At 37.2% G+C, this 17,965-nt stretch overlaps 1 protein-coding gene across 5 annotated transcripts in view; it reads right to left on the minus strand.

Moving 5' to 3' along the window:
* MYO3A (myosin IIIA) overlaps positions 1-17,965 on the minus strand; it is a 154,143-nt gene that overhangs the window by 64,564 nt on the left and 71,614 nt on the right. For all 5 annotated transcript variants that reach the window (XM_088160348.1, XM_088160359.1, XM_088160342.1 and 2 more), the window contains 4 exons: positions 17,621-17,725; positions 16,757-16,856; positions 2,720-2,796; positions 1,326-1,471 (listed from right to left, as the gene is read on the minus strand). In XM_088160348.1, coding sequence (XP_088016474.1) covers positions 1,326-1,471; positions 2,720-2,796; positions 16,757-16,856; positions 17,621-17,725 — 428 coding nt within the window. The remainder of the gene's footprint in view (positions 1-1,325; positions 1,472-2,719; positions 2,797-16,756; positions 16,857-17,620; positions 17,726-17,965) is intronic.

Genomic DNA, 17,965 nt, shown 5'->3' on the forward strand with positions numbered 1-17,965 from the left:
GAAGGACTGAACTAATCAACTTGTGGAACAAAGTGTCCAAAGGAATTGGCTCTTTATTAATTATTCCTCATTCATCAGAAGATAATCAGAAGTGAAGGTTTAAATACAGATCTATTGTAAATGGATATACTGCTTTCTTTTCTATTCTTAGAGCTGTTTACTCTAGGTGTTAATTTAGTTGGTTTTGACAGTCTTCTTCCATTCAGAGATGCCATTTTCACTGAGTATGGTCGTGAAGACAAAAGGAATGACCAGTCAATAGATGAGGTGACTTGCTGTCCCTTTTCAATCTATCATAACTCCTTTTTTTTAAGTGCTGCTTAAAGTTTACTCTATCACTCTCAGATTTTACTAAACGGAATGAAAGTGTATTTCATTATATTTGCTCCAGGGCAGAAAGGTGCCCACTACTTAGAAGAGTATAAGCCAGAAGCTTTTTGAAGTCCTAGCTGCAGTGACTGACCACAATAGTTTGCAGTTGCTTTTTCCATCGCATGCAAAGGTAGGAAGAGCATTCTTACTCTGCTTCAGTGCTAAGTCAGACAAGATTTCTTAACCTAAGGTAATTTAGACTAATTTGGGTGTCTTTGCTGAAAAGGACTCTAAGCACTTACGTATGCTATGGGAGCTCAGCTGTTGTGGTACTGCTCCAGTTCTAAGGATGAAATCCACAAACTACTACTGTATGATCATTACCAACAGACTTGGAGATTGATGCTTTTTGAAATGCCATAAGTGGCACTTTAGGTACTTACATTTTCAGCTTCAAAGCAAAAAACACAAAAGAAGTTGCTATTTGCACTGTCCAAGGACAGCAACACCGGAACTGCCAGAAGCAGCACAAGCTAATGAAAAGCTGAAGCCTAAATGTATGTGAGTGGAGGAACAACCCTTGCCTCAAAGGATAGAAGATAACTCCTGAAGACAAATATGGGACCTGTTCACCACAGTTACTTATTCACACTCTGTATTTGTCATTTTTTAAACAGAATACATGAGACTCAAGCAAGTTCTGTGTTCATGTGGCAGCTGCTTACTCAGGAGCTGCTCAGTTTTTCTCAAATGTCAGTTCTGAACTTCTCAATGTGCACACATGGTTAAAGCAGAGCCTGCAGAAAATGCAGCTGGGCAAATTATTTTTAACATACCTCCTTGTATAAATATATACCTCTTAGTATAATATATATATATATAGATAGATATAGATAGATATAGATTTAGATATATAAAATTTACAAACTTACATGGTCTCAGTTTGAAGAAAGCAACAGTTAAGGAAAAAGTTCAGTCTAACCTGTCAACAAACAAGCACTTTAAGATATTACCTTGGTATTTTGAAGAGTGCCCTCATGGGGTGCAAATCAGCAAGGGGTGGATCTCCATCTCCCAACTCTATTGCAGTAATACCAAGTGACCATGCATCACATCTAGCATCATAGGAGCTATCTAGCTGCTGCTCACAGGCAATCACCTGTTGGAGTAAAAGTCTGGGATGGTTAAATGTCCATATTTAAGAACACACCCACAGTTGGAGGAATCTCTTATAGAATATTCAGTGAAACAAACAGATATGCACGCATTTATAAAGCTAAAGCATCTCTCCAATTGCTGAAAAAACCCCAATGTTTAAACTAGAGAAAGCAAGTGGACATGAACACCACATTCTCTAGCCAGATGTTCTGATTTGAAGAGTAAAAATCCATGGCTTTTTCAGCTGAAGGTGATAAACTGCATCCCACAACAGAGGAAGTAGAAGCAAACTCAGCAACCCTACAACTCCTTATATGGATTATTCCCACTAAGTAATTACTGTAACTATACTGCTCTCTCTATATACTGAAACAATCAGGAAAGCAGAAGCTGAATTCGCTATCTCTTATTGGGTCTTATTCAACCAAATCAGCCAATTTTCTGATCTGGACAAAGTTCATTAGATCATAGCAAAGTATTTACCTTCATATACATTTCAGCTCATCCATAATGCTGGATGAATCTAGAATTTTTCATGCCATCAGTTGCAGATCTAAACCAACATTTATGCCATTAGTTATATGGCTAGACCTATGTATACAAACAGAGTGTGTTGATAAAAATAAATATGTATAAACAGAGTCATTTCATGTGCTACAAACAGATGTATTTGCATGTGTTTATGTGCACACAAATACTCAAAGTAGATAAGCTTATTTATAAGGAAATATTTTTCCTGTCTCAGCTTAAAATGTATCTTTACATGCTTCAATTTCAGTCTGGAAAAACCTCCACAGAATCGTAATGCATGTTCTTAATTCATAATAACCTTTTCCATTTCTTGCTGCAGCAAGTATGGATATATAGTATTAAAAACTTTCCAAGTGTAGAAGTCAAAAAATAGAAGCTATAATGTGTCACAGTACCAACCTAGGCTCCTTCCATCCATGGGGAGATATCTATAGTTTCAGAGCTTGAAAGGATGGAAAGCATCAATAGTAGTACTCTATATTCTTCAACATTTTAGTAAGCATTTCAGTGTCTTGCTCCCTGTCTCTAATCTTGTAATTTCAAAAATAAACCTTGTTTTAACTTAATTCTTGCAAACATGTAAGACAGAAAGATTTTAAACGCTTTTTTAAAGGACATTTTTGTTTCATTTGGTGAAAGGACCAGGAAGAAAGACAAAGAATAGAAATGCAGAATACAGCAGCTCGAGTACCAGTGACAAAATGTTTTGAAACCTGACCTCTGGAGCCATCCAGAACGGGGTGCCCACGGAGGTGTTCCGCCGGAGACGAGTGCTGGTCAGCTGAGCAGACACACCTGAAAGAACGAGGGGAAGCCAACATCAGAGCAGTGGCTCCTACCATCTAAGACAGCCCTTCTGAAGGGTGACATCCTCATCTTGTCATGCTACAACTTCCTGCACAGGTAAAACTCCAATACATCTTTCCAGCTCTCTGGAAAGAGAGGCCCAGTCCTGAAAGGTTCTCCACATCCTTGTTTCTGGTGGCTTCAGCAGGACCGGGACTTAGTCCCAAATGAGCATTTGATTAGTAATCTGACTCCATATATTTTGACTGGTAAATTAAAGGTTTTCTATATCCTGTTTCAAGAGAGCAGTAAAATACCTAGGGAGGGGGGAAAAGTACTGTACCTTCCACGGCTTCTAATGCTCAGTACTGACACTAACCCTCAGTTCCATTTTATTTTTATATATATATATACACACACCCACATATGTATGTATATACATATATTTCATGTTAACACTATAAAAGACACCTATTCTAGTCTCTCAACTGTTCTGCCATAAAAAAGAAACAACAAAACAGTGAAACTCCAAAAGTTCTTACAAAAGTAGAAGTCTCTCCATGCTCAAAGCACATTCTCAAAGCAACAATCCTCTAAATCAGCTTTGCAATATGAGCTGTAGTTTACGGAATTAACTATTTCAGGCCAAGGGTTGGAAAGTGAACTCTGAAGATTCTTTCAAGATTCCTTAAGATTCCTTGCAGCTTTGAGTTAAAAGACACTGAAATATCAGAAATTCAAGTGGGCCACAGCACAATTCTGAGCAGTATGCCACCAATTTCCTTCCTTAAAAAACAAGGGTGAACTGGTTGGAAATAGCTCTAGTGCCTGCAAAGGAGACAGTACAACACATGGAAAAAAACAGCCCCTCAGCCAGCATGCCCTAAATTATCATGGATTTATGAAATAAATATTTATGAAATAATAACAGTGAAGTCCACACACGGAGAAATACAGCCCTTCAGCTAGCAAGTCCTAAACTATTATAGACTTGAGTAATAGCCAACACTGAGGTCCACCAGAGGCATGTTCTGAAGAGCTGATGCCATGGATGGCCAGAAAGGTCCTGTGCTCTACATATACATGTTCCAGCCTCTGACTGACACTGGAGCTCACTTATTTTGCCTTCATACATAGATCTGCTTTTTCTTTAAAATGTAAAAAGACTCTGTTTCACTCTTTGAGTTCCATTTCATTGCTCTGGAACACATGAAGCTCCAGTGAGCACCACCATCCAGTTTCAACTCTGTATTGTCTGGTTTGAAAATGCTTGACCTTCTCTTCCTGAAAAGCCTGCAGACAGTTCATAACAAGAGCAATTCACATTAACTATCCAATGGGAATATTAACTAAGCCTCTGTCTGGGTAGGGTTTGATTGTTTTGGGTTTTTTTCAGTGTAGGTAAGAAACCATAGAGAGTCTGATCTGTTTTTTCAGTCTAAAGCTACATGTTTAGCTCTGATTCACTAAATATCTGCATTTGGCTCTCACAGAAATGTACACAACATCTGAAAATAAAGGCTGCAAGGGATACCCCACCTGCTCCTTTGAGATAAATGCAATCACTGTGGCTGCCTCCCTCTAAGTCTAAACCAGCCTTGAGAAAGCTCCATCTTTTTCTCTCTTTATGTCTGCAGAAACTCCAATACACAGTGTTATGCATCACGGAAAGCAGGACAATGTGAGTCTTAGCACAAAGTCCATCAACCCTACTTTGACTCAGCTAAGCAGGGGCTTTGCTTTTGCCATCTCAAGTTGTCTGAGGTCCAGCTTCCGGCTCACAGAGTCTGTGGCTGTTCTGGCTCTCAGAAAATCATGTCACACATCACCTCAGCTTTGAAACCACTGCAGGGATGCCAACAGATATTATTATGCGAGATCCTTGATTTTGGAGGGAGCTGAGGCTACTCTCCCTTCCTCCATGTTGTGGGAGTCCCCTGTGCAAAGCTCTTTTTCTGCAGTCTTAGAAGAGGAAATGAGATTCAGATCTGCAGGCAAAGAAAGACACCGACTATATTTTTATGATGCCAGTGTTAGATTTCATACATAATCATAACTTTCTGTAGAGATAAGGAACAAAATATAAAAGGTACATTAATGTGTTCAATCTTCTCTGTCTATGCACTGTTGGGTTTTTCCCTCTTCAAACTGTAATTATTAAATGAACTGAAGATTTTTTCCTCCTCGCCCTTCTTTTATTTCATTAAAAACCTGATTTAATTTGAATTGTTCACCACTTTCTTTAGGCTTGGGGGGCTTTTGTGTGCTTTTTGTTTGGTTGTTTTTTTTAATTATTTTGCTCTCAGCATTGAAGTGGCATTTTAGATCATGGAGTGTAGGTCTTATGACAAATGATATTTCCTTGGGCCTTTTCTGTGTATAGAGGAAAGATGATGTAATTCCACACTTAGTAACATTTCTTCCAGCATTTCAGTAACCAGTCAAGCATACAGCTGGTCACTTATTTTAACCTACATATTTTCAAAGAAAACCATCTTGCTCCTCCCCTTCCCATTTACTACCTCTTTGTTGCAAAATGAGCCAAATATTATCCTAACAAAATCTAAAATGTCATAAAATTGTGTTTTATTACATATTAATTATTTTTTCTTATGAAAGTTAAGAGATGTATAAATATGAGCATTAATAGTACCAAAGCACACCAAAAAGAAAATATTGTGCATATAGCTGCATTTCTTCTTATTTTTTCAGGCACTATTTTACTAATAAAAACTGAAAATCAGGACACGTACACTATGAGTGTTATTCAAGGTTTTCATGGTGAAAACAGGCATATTGAAATAACCTTGCAAGTAAAGCCATTTACTTCTGGCCTTAGCACTCAATAAAAGAAAAATGGGGCAGAAATTAGTTCCCTATTATTAGGAAAGACTTGTCTCACAGTGCCCAATCTGAGCAGACAACATTCTGTTCTAAACTGGGAGGCTGTTCAACATCCCTTTATGATGATGTCCTGTGACAGAAGTGTGCCCATTTCAGTGACTGATGCTAGCGAGGGGATGGCAAGCCCTAGTAAATTGTACTCATCTCACATTTGACACACAGCAGGGAGACTGGATTCATACATAACAACCTTGACCTTACCCCCAAGGGCTTACACTCCTTTAGCTGATCCTTCCTTCTTCATTTGTGCCTTCAGTGTACACTTCACTACCAAAGCATCCTCATTGTGACCTTCTGTACATTAAGAACATGTAACTCCATCATTCCTCAAAGGTGTCTGGACCAAAAATGGTTCACACAGTTAACCCCACAGATCTAAACGGGCCAAAATGCTTTGAATTATTTACCCATCTTTTTTTAATCCTCTAGGGAAACAGATGTGAAACAGCAGTAAGTGTTTCACACTGCATTCCCCTTAAGCTCTCTGGCAGGTATGTTTTGCATTCTTGTTCCATGTTGTAGGATGCAAAAAGCGGCCTCTCCTTCCTCATCTCTTTGCTCAAAGGTGTGAGGCCAGCCTTTTATAAATCACTCAATTCCATGTCTTTTAGTAGACCTGGAGGCACCAGGTCCTAATGGTCCCAGGTTTCCCTTCAGCACCTTAAGCTTCACTTTGAGAAGAAGCCATCTTCCTGTCAGGATGCAGACAGGGAAGTAGCTACTTCCCTCACAGCAGTGGTGGAGTCATAATTCAATTCCTCTGTAACTGATGATACCCTTCACACTGATTTCTTTGTTTGCTTATTTCAGGTTGTATTGGTGTAATGATACATATCCAGACAGAATATTTCAGACAGGTCAGCTAAAATGCATACAAAATGCTAAGAAAAATCTCAATCATGCAATTCCTTCATACTACAGAATGACAAAATACAATAGTGAAAGAACAATATTAAACCAAGGCAATTCTGGTAGTCCAAATGGCAAACATCACAACACACCAGGTATGTAACTACACGCAACCACATAGAGTGGCACCCACTAAGATTGTAGAAGTAGATCAAAGAGCTTCTCCCAGGTTTAATTAATTATCAAGAATAGAAAGCATAAAGACATTTAATAGAAAATGTTACAGACCATACGGACACAAATAGTTGGTTTGATGACAAGAGATGTTTCAGAACCTTTTTGAAACAATGTCAACATTCAAAATTCCTTATGGATTATAAACTGACCCCAAAAGTAAACTTTTAAATGAAAAGAGCACAGAAGCTATACATATGTATTTTCTTGCATGAGCTGTTGTTAGAAAAGCATGCTTGAGAACTTCTGCTCAGTGATAAGGGCTCAGATCAACTAGAACTAAAAATCAGGTCCTGACCTATAACCTGGAAATAAAGAAATAGGAAACAAACCTGAAATTATCAGTCAAAAATATTAGAATTTTCAGCAGGATTTTATGTTGAAACGTGTTATGTTATGAGGAAGTATGACTTACTTTTCATAAATCCATGCTACCTCCTCCCAATCACCTTCTTGTCAGTCATATGTTAAGAAATTATTTCCAGGATTATTGGCTCCATCACCTTCTGTGATGGAGATCATATGTGGGTCTGACTAGACTGTAGTTCTCTGAAATCTTCTTCCTGCCTTTCTTGAAAATTGGAATGAAAATTATTTCCTTCATTGCTTCAGGAATATCCTCCAGTCTCCAAGATGTTTCAAAGATTATTGGTAGTGACCTTGCAATGACATCAGCCAGTTCCCTCAGTACTCTTGGGCACATCCCAACAGGCCCCACGGATTTGTGTGCATCCAATTCTTTTAAACATTCTCTAACCTGATCCCCCTTTACTGAAGGTACATTTGTGTTGCTCCAGACCTCTCCACTGGTCTCAGGGATCCGGGATTACAAATTGAGACAAAGTGGCAAGGAAGAGATTCAGTGGCTCCACCTTTTTCACGTCCTTTGTCCACATTTTCCATCTTTCTGTATTATTTTGATCTGCATAGTGTTTTACTATTGAAAACTAGTGTTTTTCAAACCCTCAGGAAAAGAGACATATCCAGAAGATAACCAAAAGGCCCAGAAAGACCAAAAGCTTAGTATTCAAGAATACCATATATATATAAACTGCCTGGGAGATGAAAAACTCATGGCTTTTACTACAAAACTAAGATACATTGAGTAAAAGTGGATAAAACAGTTAATCTGTACTACTAAATACAGGGTGTAATAAATATAAATGGATGTAAAAGAAATGAAAGATCAGTGGCTTTCATGGTAAACTCACCATGAGACTTCAAGACAAAGAAAAGATATTTTTAAGCATACAAGGAAAAAAATTATAATCCTAAATCTGATACAGAATCATTAAAAGGTACATACTGATAATAAAATGACAAATGCCTTTTAAAAAAGGCAGAATGTTCCCACATTTGAGAGATATATAATCTTTTTTCGAACAAATGCATTTAATACAACTTTTTTCTTATATAAATCCAAGATATTTCATTTTACAGACTGGGCCTACAGTAGAGCAGGTGACCACTGACTTCCCTCCACATGCTCCTGCCAGTTCAGTGCATCACACCACCAGTGATTCTAATCAAATCTCATGCTTCAGAGCTTCAGCTGGTTTCCTGAAAGGGATGCACAGGAACATTTGTTGTCCTGTTGCACAATTGGCCAGATGTACTTGGATAGGAGAACTACTCTTCTCTAGAGCCTCAGGGACTTGTACAGCTACACACAATCTGGTGCAATATAATGGTGAGGAAATTCCTCCTTCTCAGATGCTGCCTTCCTTGTAACTCAGATTTCAAAATGACTGCTGCTTTGACGCCCAAAAAGGGTGATCTTTCCCACTATGACTGGCAAAATTCTGGACATTTTTCCCGTTGTTCTACGACATGGTTTCCCTGGTATTATAATCTGTTATAATAATGCTGGCAACATCTATGCTGATGGAACAGAATATTTAAAATACCTTGGCTGGAATACTCCAGTATAAATAAGTCACTGGGTTCAATTATCAGGTAAAAAAATGAATGGGGTTTAATATACACAGACGAGTGCAGAGAGTTTCTAATAACCTCAAGAGATGACTGCATTGTCACCCATGACTAAACCAAGTAGAAGTCTTCACTGGCCAGGAAGGGCTATTTTCTCACTTCATGTGTCTCTGGCATCTGACACCAGCTTTCAGCATCAAGCTTCTTTAATGCTTAAGCTACCAGTGACATCCTTATGTGAATTAATAGAAGAAAATATTTGAAAGACCAAGTGAACAGCTTATCCTGGATATAGCATTTGGCCACATGATTTCTGGTTTTTGTTACTGAACAGCACAAAGGTTTTCATTCAAACATGGCCCCCCAAAAAAATTTTCAGGACTAAGCCTACAACAAAGAATTAAACATTCAACAATGAAAAAGCTCCACAGCTCAAGTCAATGCAATCCATCTTATCCCTGCTAACCCTGGGTTGAAAAATTTGGAATTATTACTTTGATTGGGTTCAAAGCAGTTTGACAAGCTGCTCACGAAGAAAGCTTTCTTCAAAGTCTTTTACTGTTATTGGCTTCTGCCATGTCTCCTGGTGGATACATTTTAGCAGCAACATGTGAATGTCATGCTATATGGTATGCAGAAATGACAACAAAATAACAGCCTGGTTTTGATCTGAACCAGTGAAGCAGACAGCTTTATTATGGATGCATGCTAGAATGACTAAGACAAATACAAGACTTGCTATGACTCATTGCTTAAAATAAGCTAAGGGCAGAAAGAAAATTATTTTATTTTTGAATACTTTCAAATTAAATTATTTTAATTAATTGTTTCATTTTTGCAGAATGATTCAGACAGCATTTATAGCTAATTCAGGGCAAGCACAAAAGGACACACTAGGATATTCTGACTACTCCAGAATAAGTAATCTACAAAAGTTTGGAACACTACTCAAGGTCATGCTAAGCTCCTCTTCAATGTCAGCAGGACATGCAAAGCTGGGAATGATGATACATATCAAAAGGGACAGAGACTGAAATGCCCCAACATTCAAACCTGGATCACTCACAACTGACTTCTCAACCTATTCTCTGAGCACAAGGTGGCTCTAGACTCCCTCTGTTGCAGCCCAACCTGTGCCACGTGCAATCTGAGAATGCTCCTTGGGAGCCTTCTCAGCCTCTGCAATGCCATATGGCCCAGACACCTGCCAGGCTGAGGTGTGATCAGCCAACAAACTGCATCTAACAAGGCTATTCGTGGTCATTTAGGCTATGTTAGGAATGGCCAAAGCACTGTGTCACAGCGAGACAACACGAGAGCCGCTGAAGTGTCACGGTGAAAGGATGACACCCAGTGCCATGGATCCCTGCCCAACCTCTGACCAGAGATTTCAGATGCCTTTTTCCCCACAAGACCAGCAGAAAGCTCTCTCATGCATCAGAAAACCAGGAGAGGTGGAATTATTAAGTTGTACCATGGACTCATTATTCCATGGAGAAGGTCCCCATTGTTTTGGACATTCTGTACAGAGTAACTGATTTTACTTCTCTTGCTTTGTCATTATAGCAGCTGCTGGCTCAGATACACTCAAAACTCAACCTGTTTATCACATTCACAGAATTTTAAACATTTTGACCTGTATTTCTGTATTAGAATAGGCATAAATATCAGGGAACAATACTTAACAGAAACATCTGTGCATTTTAACTCATGTTGATCAATTGTTATTGACCACTAGTAGTGGTAAAGAACTACTAACAATCCATAATCTGTAAGGAAGAGTAGTATACCACTACTGAGACACAATAAAGTATGTTGGCAGAATTACTCTTTCTAGGGAAAAACCCCAATAGATTTATTTTAACGACTCAATTGAATTATGAAATTAACACTTGCATTTAGTATTGCCTAAATGAAATTATGTATACATTTTAAAATAAACATAGAATGAATTTAAAAATTGAAATCTTTAATAATAATAATAAGGCCATCTAGGAATGCCAGTATTAATATTTCTTCTTAACTTTGAAAGACTTCAAATAGCTTTAGAGGAAGAATGATCATGCTCTCCATGGCAAAATAATAACCCAATTACTTTTCAAACACAAAAGTTGACCTCTGTCCATCTGCAGTTTCCAAACTACATAGAAGCAATCGTTCAAGTATTAAACAAATCAATATCAGTATGTCTAAACAGAGCAATACATATTCCCTTACTCAATTCATTTTTTCCCCAACGAGTTGCACTCAGGTTAGATCTCTAGCTGACCTTGGCTACTGTCCATGATAAAACTGTGCTAGCTATATGCAAAGTGAGCTATCTGAAACTGCATGATGCCAAGACAGTATTCACACACAACTTTTATACCCAACACTGACACAAAAGCAGAAAATGCAAAACTAAGCATGTTTAAAGTACAAAAATCACCCTACTTTCACTATATATTCCATTAATATCACAACACATGCTTTAATTATGAAACCTATTTATCCACACTGCTAAAGGAACACTTGAAGACATTGTTAACTGCAGCAACACAGCTTGTATTTTTCCACCATCTGCCAGCATCAGTGAGATTGCATTACCTCTTTTCCATGTTCTCCACTGGAACCTGCTTTACATACTAAAAAAGATAGATCTTTCCTATGTATTGCTTAGGTACTATCAGCAAAATGCATTAGAAGAAACTGAAAACAGACAGTGCCAACCCTTTTCAATATTCCCTTCCCCACAGTTACATGACTGGGCAAACTATGAGGAATCATGAGACCTCTTGTAGCTAGAAGAAGGCTTGAATTCTAAAGATTTAATGAGCACTCCCTAATTTTATTTTCCTTATGGGTATTGAATATTTCTAATATCCATCTAGATGTCTGACTTTTTTTCCCAATGACCTTTTCCAGTAATAACAGCAAAAGTCTAATTACTAATGTGGTATGAAAGTATGTTTGATGCACAGACAGGCATGGCCTTCAGAAAGAAACACTGCTGCTGGAAAAATATACATTTCTTAAGGGGAGGAGTATAATTTATATTTTTTCTGCACATTTCCAAGGCAACCTTTGCTCATCCTGAAATACTTCTAGTCTGGGAGAGCAGGTTTCAGTAGTCCTGAAGAAGTATGAGCTACCTGTGCTCTTGATAAAGACTATCAGCCTAAAGGTCAACCCTCAAAAAATATAGCTAAATAAAAATTTTCCATCAGCATTACAGTCTCCTTCTCTTAACTAAAAGGATCACTTTGCCATGTGACTGTAGATGTTTCAAAACTTTTAGTGGAAAAATGGTTCTTTCCTCCATGGCTTCTGAGACATCAGCAACTTGTCTAGTTTGCTGATAGGAAGTTGTGTCCTCTAGGATACTTTTTGATTAAAAAAAAAAAAAGGCATGAAAAGCTCTGGCTTTTGAGTTTCAGAAGGACTGAAATGGCAGGGGATATCAGAAATCATCTCAAATCTTTCAAAATGAAATGTCACTCAGACTTTTTCAGAGCAAAGTTAAAGTAATAACAACAACAACAATAATAATATAGCTAAATTTCTTTTCTCCCATTCTGAAACATCACATTATAGAATTATGCCTTAGATTGACATTAATACATGAAAGGCCCTGTGCAGCATTCTGATTTCAAGAAAAGAAATTGAATTGAGAGGGGATATTCAAAGAAGCAAGTATCTGTCAGCAGAAGCAGATATTACACCCTCAGTATCCCATGAAACTGGTTGTACATTATAGGATGCAGATGAATACATGAATCTCTACTACAAATGAGGTGTGCTATGTTTTCAAGTGACTTCAGGCCAGTTTTTTAACTGATGAAAAAAGATCAGACACTGACAGATATTTAGGCAGCAAAGGTTGCAAACAAATTTCTCAAATGACTTTCAAAAAGTATCTGGCATTAAATTAATTTCTTTACATTTCATTACATTGATTTCCTGCACCTTTAGAGGCTAAAATTTCATTTGAAATTTGTCTTTTTAACATCAATCCACTGCATGCAAGCAGAGTTCTGAAACAGATGCAAAAGACTTTCTCCACAGAACAGTAATAAGAAACTGTGAATATAATTAGGAATATTTATCAAAAAGGAATTTAATTCACACCTTACTTGCCTCCAGTTCTTTTTATTACAGATTACATAGCAGTCACTCTTTAAGGTGCTGCAGGGAATTTAATGTAAATGTTTACTTTTCTATCAAATCTCTATCTTATACTGAAAACATAGCAGCTACACTTGAATATAATGCAACTATATGATGTGGTAGAGGATATTCCTTGCCTGGAGCCTAATTGCTGCAATTCTCAGGCAGAACATCCTATCCCAAAGCTTTTCTATCAGAACAGCTTAGCTGCTTATTCCCACAAATATTCAGGTAGTGAAACTGCCTTCAGTCAGCCTTCTTCTCTTACAAAGAATATATGGACTATTAATGTAGTTAGAAGTCTAATGACTGTATAGACTGAAACTGTAATCAGTGGACACTCTCACAGTAGATCCCCTTGGCTGCTACTCATTATCTGTAGAAAATAAAAAATTTTTGTTTATCTCTACTGATCTAAATTATCATACTGGATGGATGCAAGGCCAGAGGATGCATGCCTAGTAAAAGTATTGCAAATGTTTTTTGGCTTGGACAGTTCAGACTAAAACTTGATCTGACAGCTCCTTGATAAGCAATTGACCTCCAGAAGCGTTGTTGTGGGATGTCACAGAGTCACAGAATGGCCTGGGTTGCAGGGGCCTTAAAGATCATCTAGTTCAAACTCACCTACCATGGGTCATTGTTCACAGTTTGCTCAGAGCTCCATCCAACCTGGCCCTGAACACTTCCAGCAAAGCACCATCCACAACTTCTCTGGGCAAACTGCTCTAGTGCCTCACCACCCTCACTGCAAAGATTTTTTTTCCTAATATCTAATCTAAACTTACTTTTTTTCAGTTTGAAGCCATTCCCCCTTGTAAACAGTTTCCCTCCAACTTTCTTCTAGGCCTCCTTTAGGTATTTGATTTGATTTAATTAGTAATCTATATTGGGATTGGGTGTTTCTTAGATACAAGAACATTACTGGGGTGATTAAGCAATATTACAACAGAATTTTAAGGAAAAGCAAAAATGTCACTCTTCAAAGCAATCTGAGTGAGACATGGCTGTGGGGCTGTGGTATTCTTTCATAACTGTCAGTACCTCTAGGAAGGTGAACACTTCAGAGAGTTAGCCTGGATTTTGGAAGCACTTTCCCTACATTTTCTGTGTCACCTCAAGCAAGTCAGTCTCTCAAAGTTTCAGATGCCCAGCTGTTGACTGGGAATTAAAGTGATTTACTTCTCCATAAGGGTGTTGTGAAGGTTATCCATAACAGACTGTGCAGTGTTCAGAAACTATGGTCCCAGCATACATAAATACCTATGACACAATGATCACAAAACAATGTGTATAAATTGTGTCACAAAATCAAGCTTCTGAAAAGCTTGTACCGCTGTACAAGGAAGGACTCACCATGGCAGAACTTCAGACTGAGTTCAAAGAGTACAAAAACAATGAAAAAAAACCCCACATTTTCAAACATGATTTAATTCACTAGAAGTTAACTGTTTATTCACTTCTGACTCTTAAAATGTTCCTAAATGTACTTTAAAAAAAGGAAAAAACCCCACAAGTTAAATGATTGCACAATACATGCAGACTGAGAATAGGCCTTTTTTAGTTTTGTGCTCTGTAAGGCACTTTACAAGCCCCATCTTTCAGACAAAGGGTTTATGTTTAGAAGAAAACCACCATAAATTGTACCAGGAGACGACAGCAAAAGCTTCTTCAGGAACATCTCATCAGCATCCAGCATGCAGGAGGATGGTGCAGATAAAGTTTTTTTGGGAAAGGCTCACTTCCTTGGTCATGTGTGCTCGGTGGTTGAAGGAGTCCTTGGCTCCCTGCCTCTGTCGCCCTCTCCACACAGAGAAGCTGTGTGCATGCTAGAAAGGGTGATTGTGATCATTTGGGTTGGGATTTTTTGTGTTTGTTTGGCCCCATGTAATAATTGGTTAAAACAAAAATTTTGCTTCCTCTGAGTATTTACTGGGTGGAAAGGACACTGTATCTCCACGTCTGTCTCATTCTGTAGCCTGTCAATTTTAGAGGCTTGTATAATAAAAGATGGCTGAGTTTCAGTCCCTGATCCAATAAATGTTTATGTACAATAGTCTGTAGCAATGCCAACATGAGAGATTTTCATCAACTCACATTCCTGACTAAAAAATGATCTTAGAATCTGATTAATGTGGGCTTAAATCCCCTTAAGTAGAAGACTCAAATCCCATAAATCCCAGCTGAATCCCTTAAGCAGCAGCCTGAGTGGTGAATGGTACATCTTCCATGATAATTTTATGAAGTCGATAAATTTATTCCATCTGAAACTACTAATTATTGGCTTCAGGTTGTTTTTCTTCCTGGGGAGGTGGGGTGAAGCCAGGAAAACTATCAATCTACTCCTAAGTTAAAGTGCCATTTTTATTTTTCTTTGAGAGGACGGACTGCAGCTACTGCAGGCTCCTATTGAGCCCACATAAACGTGTGTATATTTGTTTCCTGTGTAGGTTCTAACCTCTATTTTGGCATCACGATTTTCCCACAAGAATTTAAGATTATTTTTCAATTACGGCCTTATCAGTAGATTGCAGTAACTGGAGAATAAAAAATTCAGGTTCTCATCCCTATAGCTTGCAAGTTTTGGTGTCTGCATAAGTGATTTAATTTTCAGAAGCATTGATCCTCTAATTGCCTTCAGCACCTTAAAATTTTTTCCACAATAAATTAAAAGCCTGTTTTAAAAATACTGCTTTTTTGCCTCACAATAAACTTCCAGATTATCAGAAAATATAGATGACTTAGGAAATATGAAGATTTTTCTGAGGAAGATTTTATCTGAGGAATATAAAATACATGGCATTTCAGAAGAATTACTAACCATAACAGTTGTGGGGAATTTGTGTGAGGAGTCATGAGAGTTCCATAAATACAATCTATTGGCTGGAAGATACTATACTAAAGAAAGTTAAAATCCCATGATTAGTTTAAACAGTTGTTATGTATCAATTGAATCAGTACCATTAAAAAAATAGGAGGGCAAAGGAAAAACAAAGATTTTTCCATCTGCTGAATTAAATATTTTTAAGGTTGTCTGCTGTGCTGTGAAATAGTGACCAATAAATTTATTTTTAAGATAAGAAGGCAGTGTTCTACCCAAAGATAATAGTTCATAACAACAAGCACTGCAAATTTTTATACCACTCACATGAAACAAGAGTCAATAACCCTTTAGGCAAATGACTGTGGTATGGCTGATAAATAACAGGTTGCTTCCACCTACCCATGTCTCTCCCCTTTCGGTGACACCAAAGATGGGAATATTCAAGAATCCTTTTAGACCTAACAGGCTTCAACTGACCCTTTTAATGCCAATTCTTCGATTTAGATTTGCCAAAATCTGTCTTCCCAGACTTTAGAAAGCAGGGATCACCTATATAATAATTCCCCTTCTACTGCCTTCAAGTATCTTGTTTTGTTTTAAATCAAATAAAGGAAGTATATGCATCTGAGGTAGAGCTCTCTATTATTATATATTATATATATATCTATATTCTTTACAATATCTAATAAGTTTTAAATGCTCTCATATAAAACATGAAGCTTTTTCCTATCAGCTCCTAATTTCTCTGGACCAGTGCATGGTTCCTGGAGGAACTGAACACCAAGTTTATTTTGAACCCTATTTACCTCCTTTGCCATTTCACTTACTCTGTCCCTCAAAGCATTTGGCACTTACCACCACCACATTATAATTTCTGGTTTTCAGCCATGCTATTGAAACAGCATTACCAAAATTACTAACATTTCTATCAAGTTTTAAAAAGTAACTTTGGTTATCCAAGTGATTTTTAATGAAGAACCCAAAAACTTAACACAGTTAATATTTTCTGGTTTATTTACACTATCTTATTTTCCATACTTCAGGTGTAAAACATTGTATATAAAAGTAAACATAACTTACCAAAATCCACAAGCTTGACTCCTCCTTCAGTGGTCAAAAGGATATTATTTCCCTTAATATCACGGTGGATTGTTTTGTTTTCATGCAAGTGCTGAAGTCCCTGGAAGGCAAGATGTAAACATGAACTTTTAACAACACCTCTGTCCTCTGTATTACATTTGCAGAAATTACAAGGTAGTGGAAAAGTATGAAAAATACTCGAACCTTCTTTTTTTAATCCAAAACCACGGGGCTGTCATTCTTACTGCAAAATCATTTGCCACATGACAAGGAAAAAACAGTCTTTAATTGCCCTACTCTATGACAAATAGAAATTTTAAGACAAAAGTAGAAAAATATTACTATAAATCTACATATAATACCTTTAGAGCATAAACTTAAAGAAAACTAATAAGACCTAAATTCCACTGGAGAAAGTAAAATTTAAGTTATAAAAAAATGCTAAATAAAGACACTTGATTCCAATGATCAAAACCAAATTCTCGTAGCAGGCTTTGAATTTGCTAGATATGTAGATTATTATACTATAAAAATAGTTTAGATCTAGACATAGGAAGCTGAACAGTATTTTGATGATGTTTCTGCTATTTCTTAAAAGAAAAGCAATTTTGATGCTGAACTGTATTTACTAAGAAAATTGATCAGTGGTCAGAAATCAATTTTCATTCTCTTAATAGTGAAACAAACAGATTAACTGCTATTTACCTTGTTTAAAAAGAACCATCCTAATTACACATTGCCTTGATTTCATTAAACACTGCTATAATACAAGATAGTGAGCTGTGTTAGTGGAGACATGATCTTCATTCATTTAAAGAAAAAAGTATGAGCTGAATATTGATTGTCCTTAAAAGCTTATCTTACCATCAGAGCTTCACGTAAAATGTAAGCAATGATAAGTTCATTCATCCTTTCACCTCTCTTCAGAAATCCTTTCACAAGATCAGTCACAGATCCACCATTGCACAGCTATAAAACATAATGGGAATATAAAAAGGAATTAAGGAGTAGCCACCTGGTTTTAATTTTCAGTATTTTTTTTGTATATGTAGCCAAATGAAATTCTACTAAACTGACAAACCAAAAAATTATCCTTAAGTCTACCATTTATACAAACAACATACACAGAAATTTTTGTCAGTCATTTTTCACTACTTTCTGCATTTAATTCCTCTTGTCCAAACACAAGTATAGTGGTGTATCTCTTTG

This window comes from Sturnus vulgaris, chromosome 1, assembly GCF_052056855.1.
Source record: "Sturnus vulgaris isolate bStuVul1 chromosome 1, bStuVul1.hap1, whole genome shotgun sequence".
NCBI lineage: Eukaryota > Metazoa > Chordata > Aves > Passeriformes > Sturnidae > Sturnus > Sturnus vulgaris.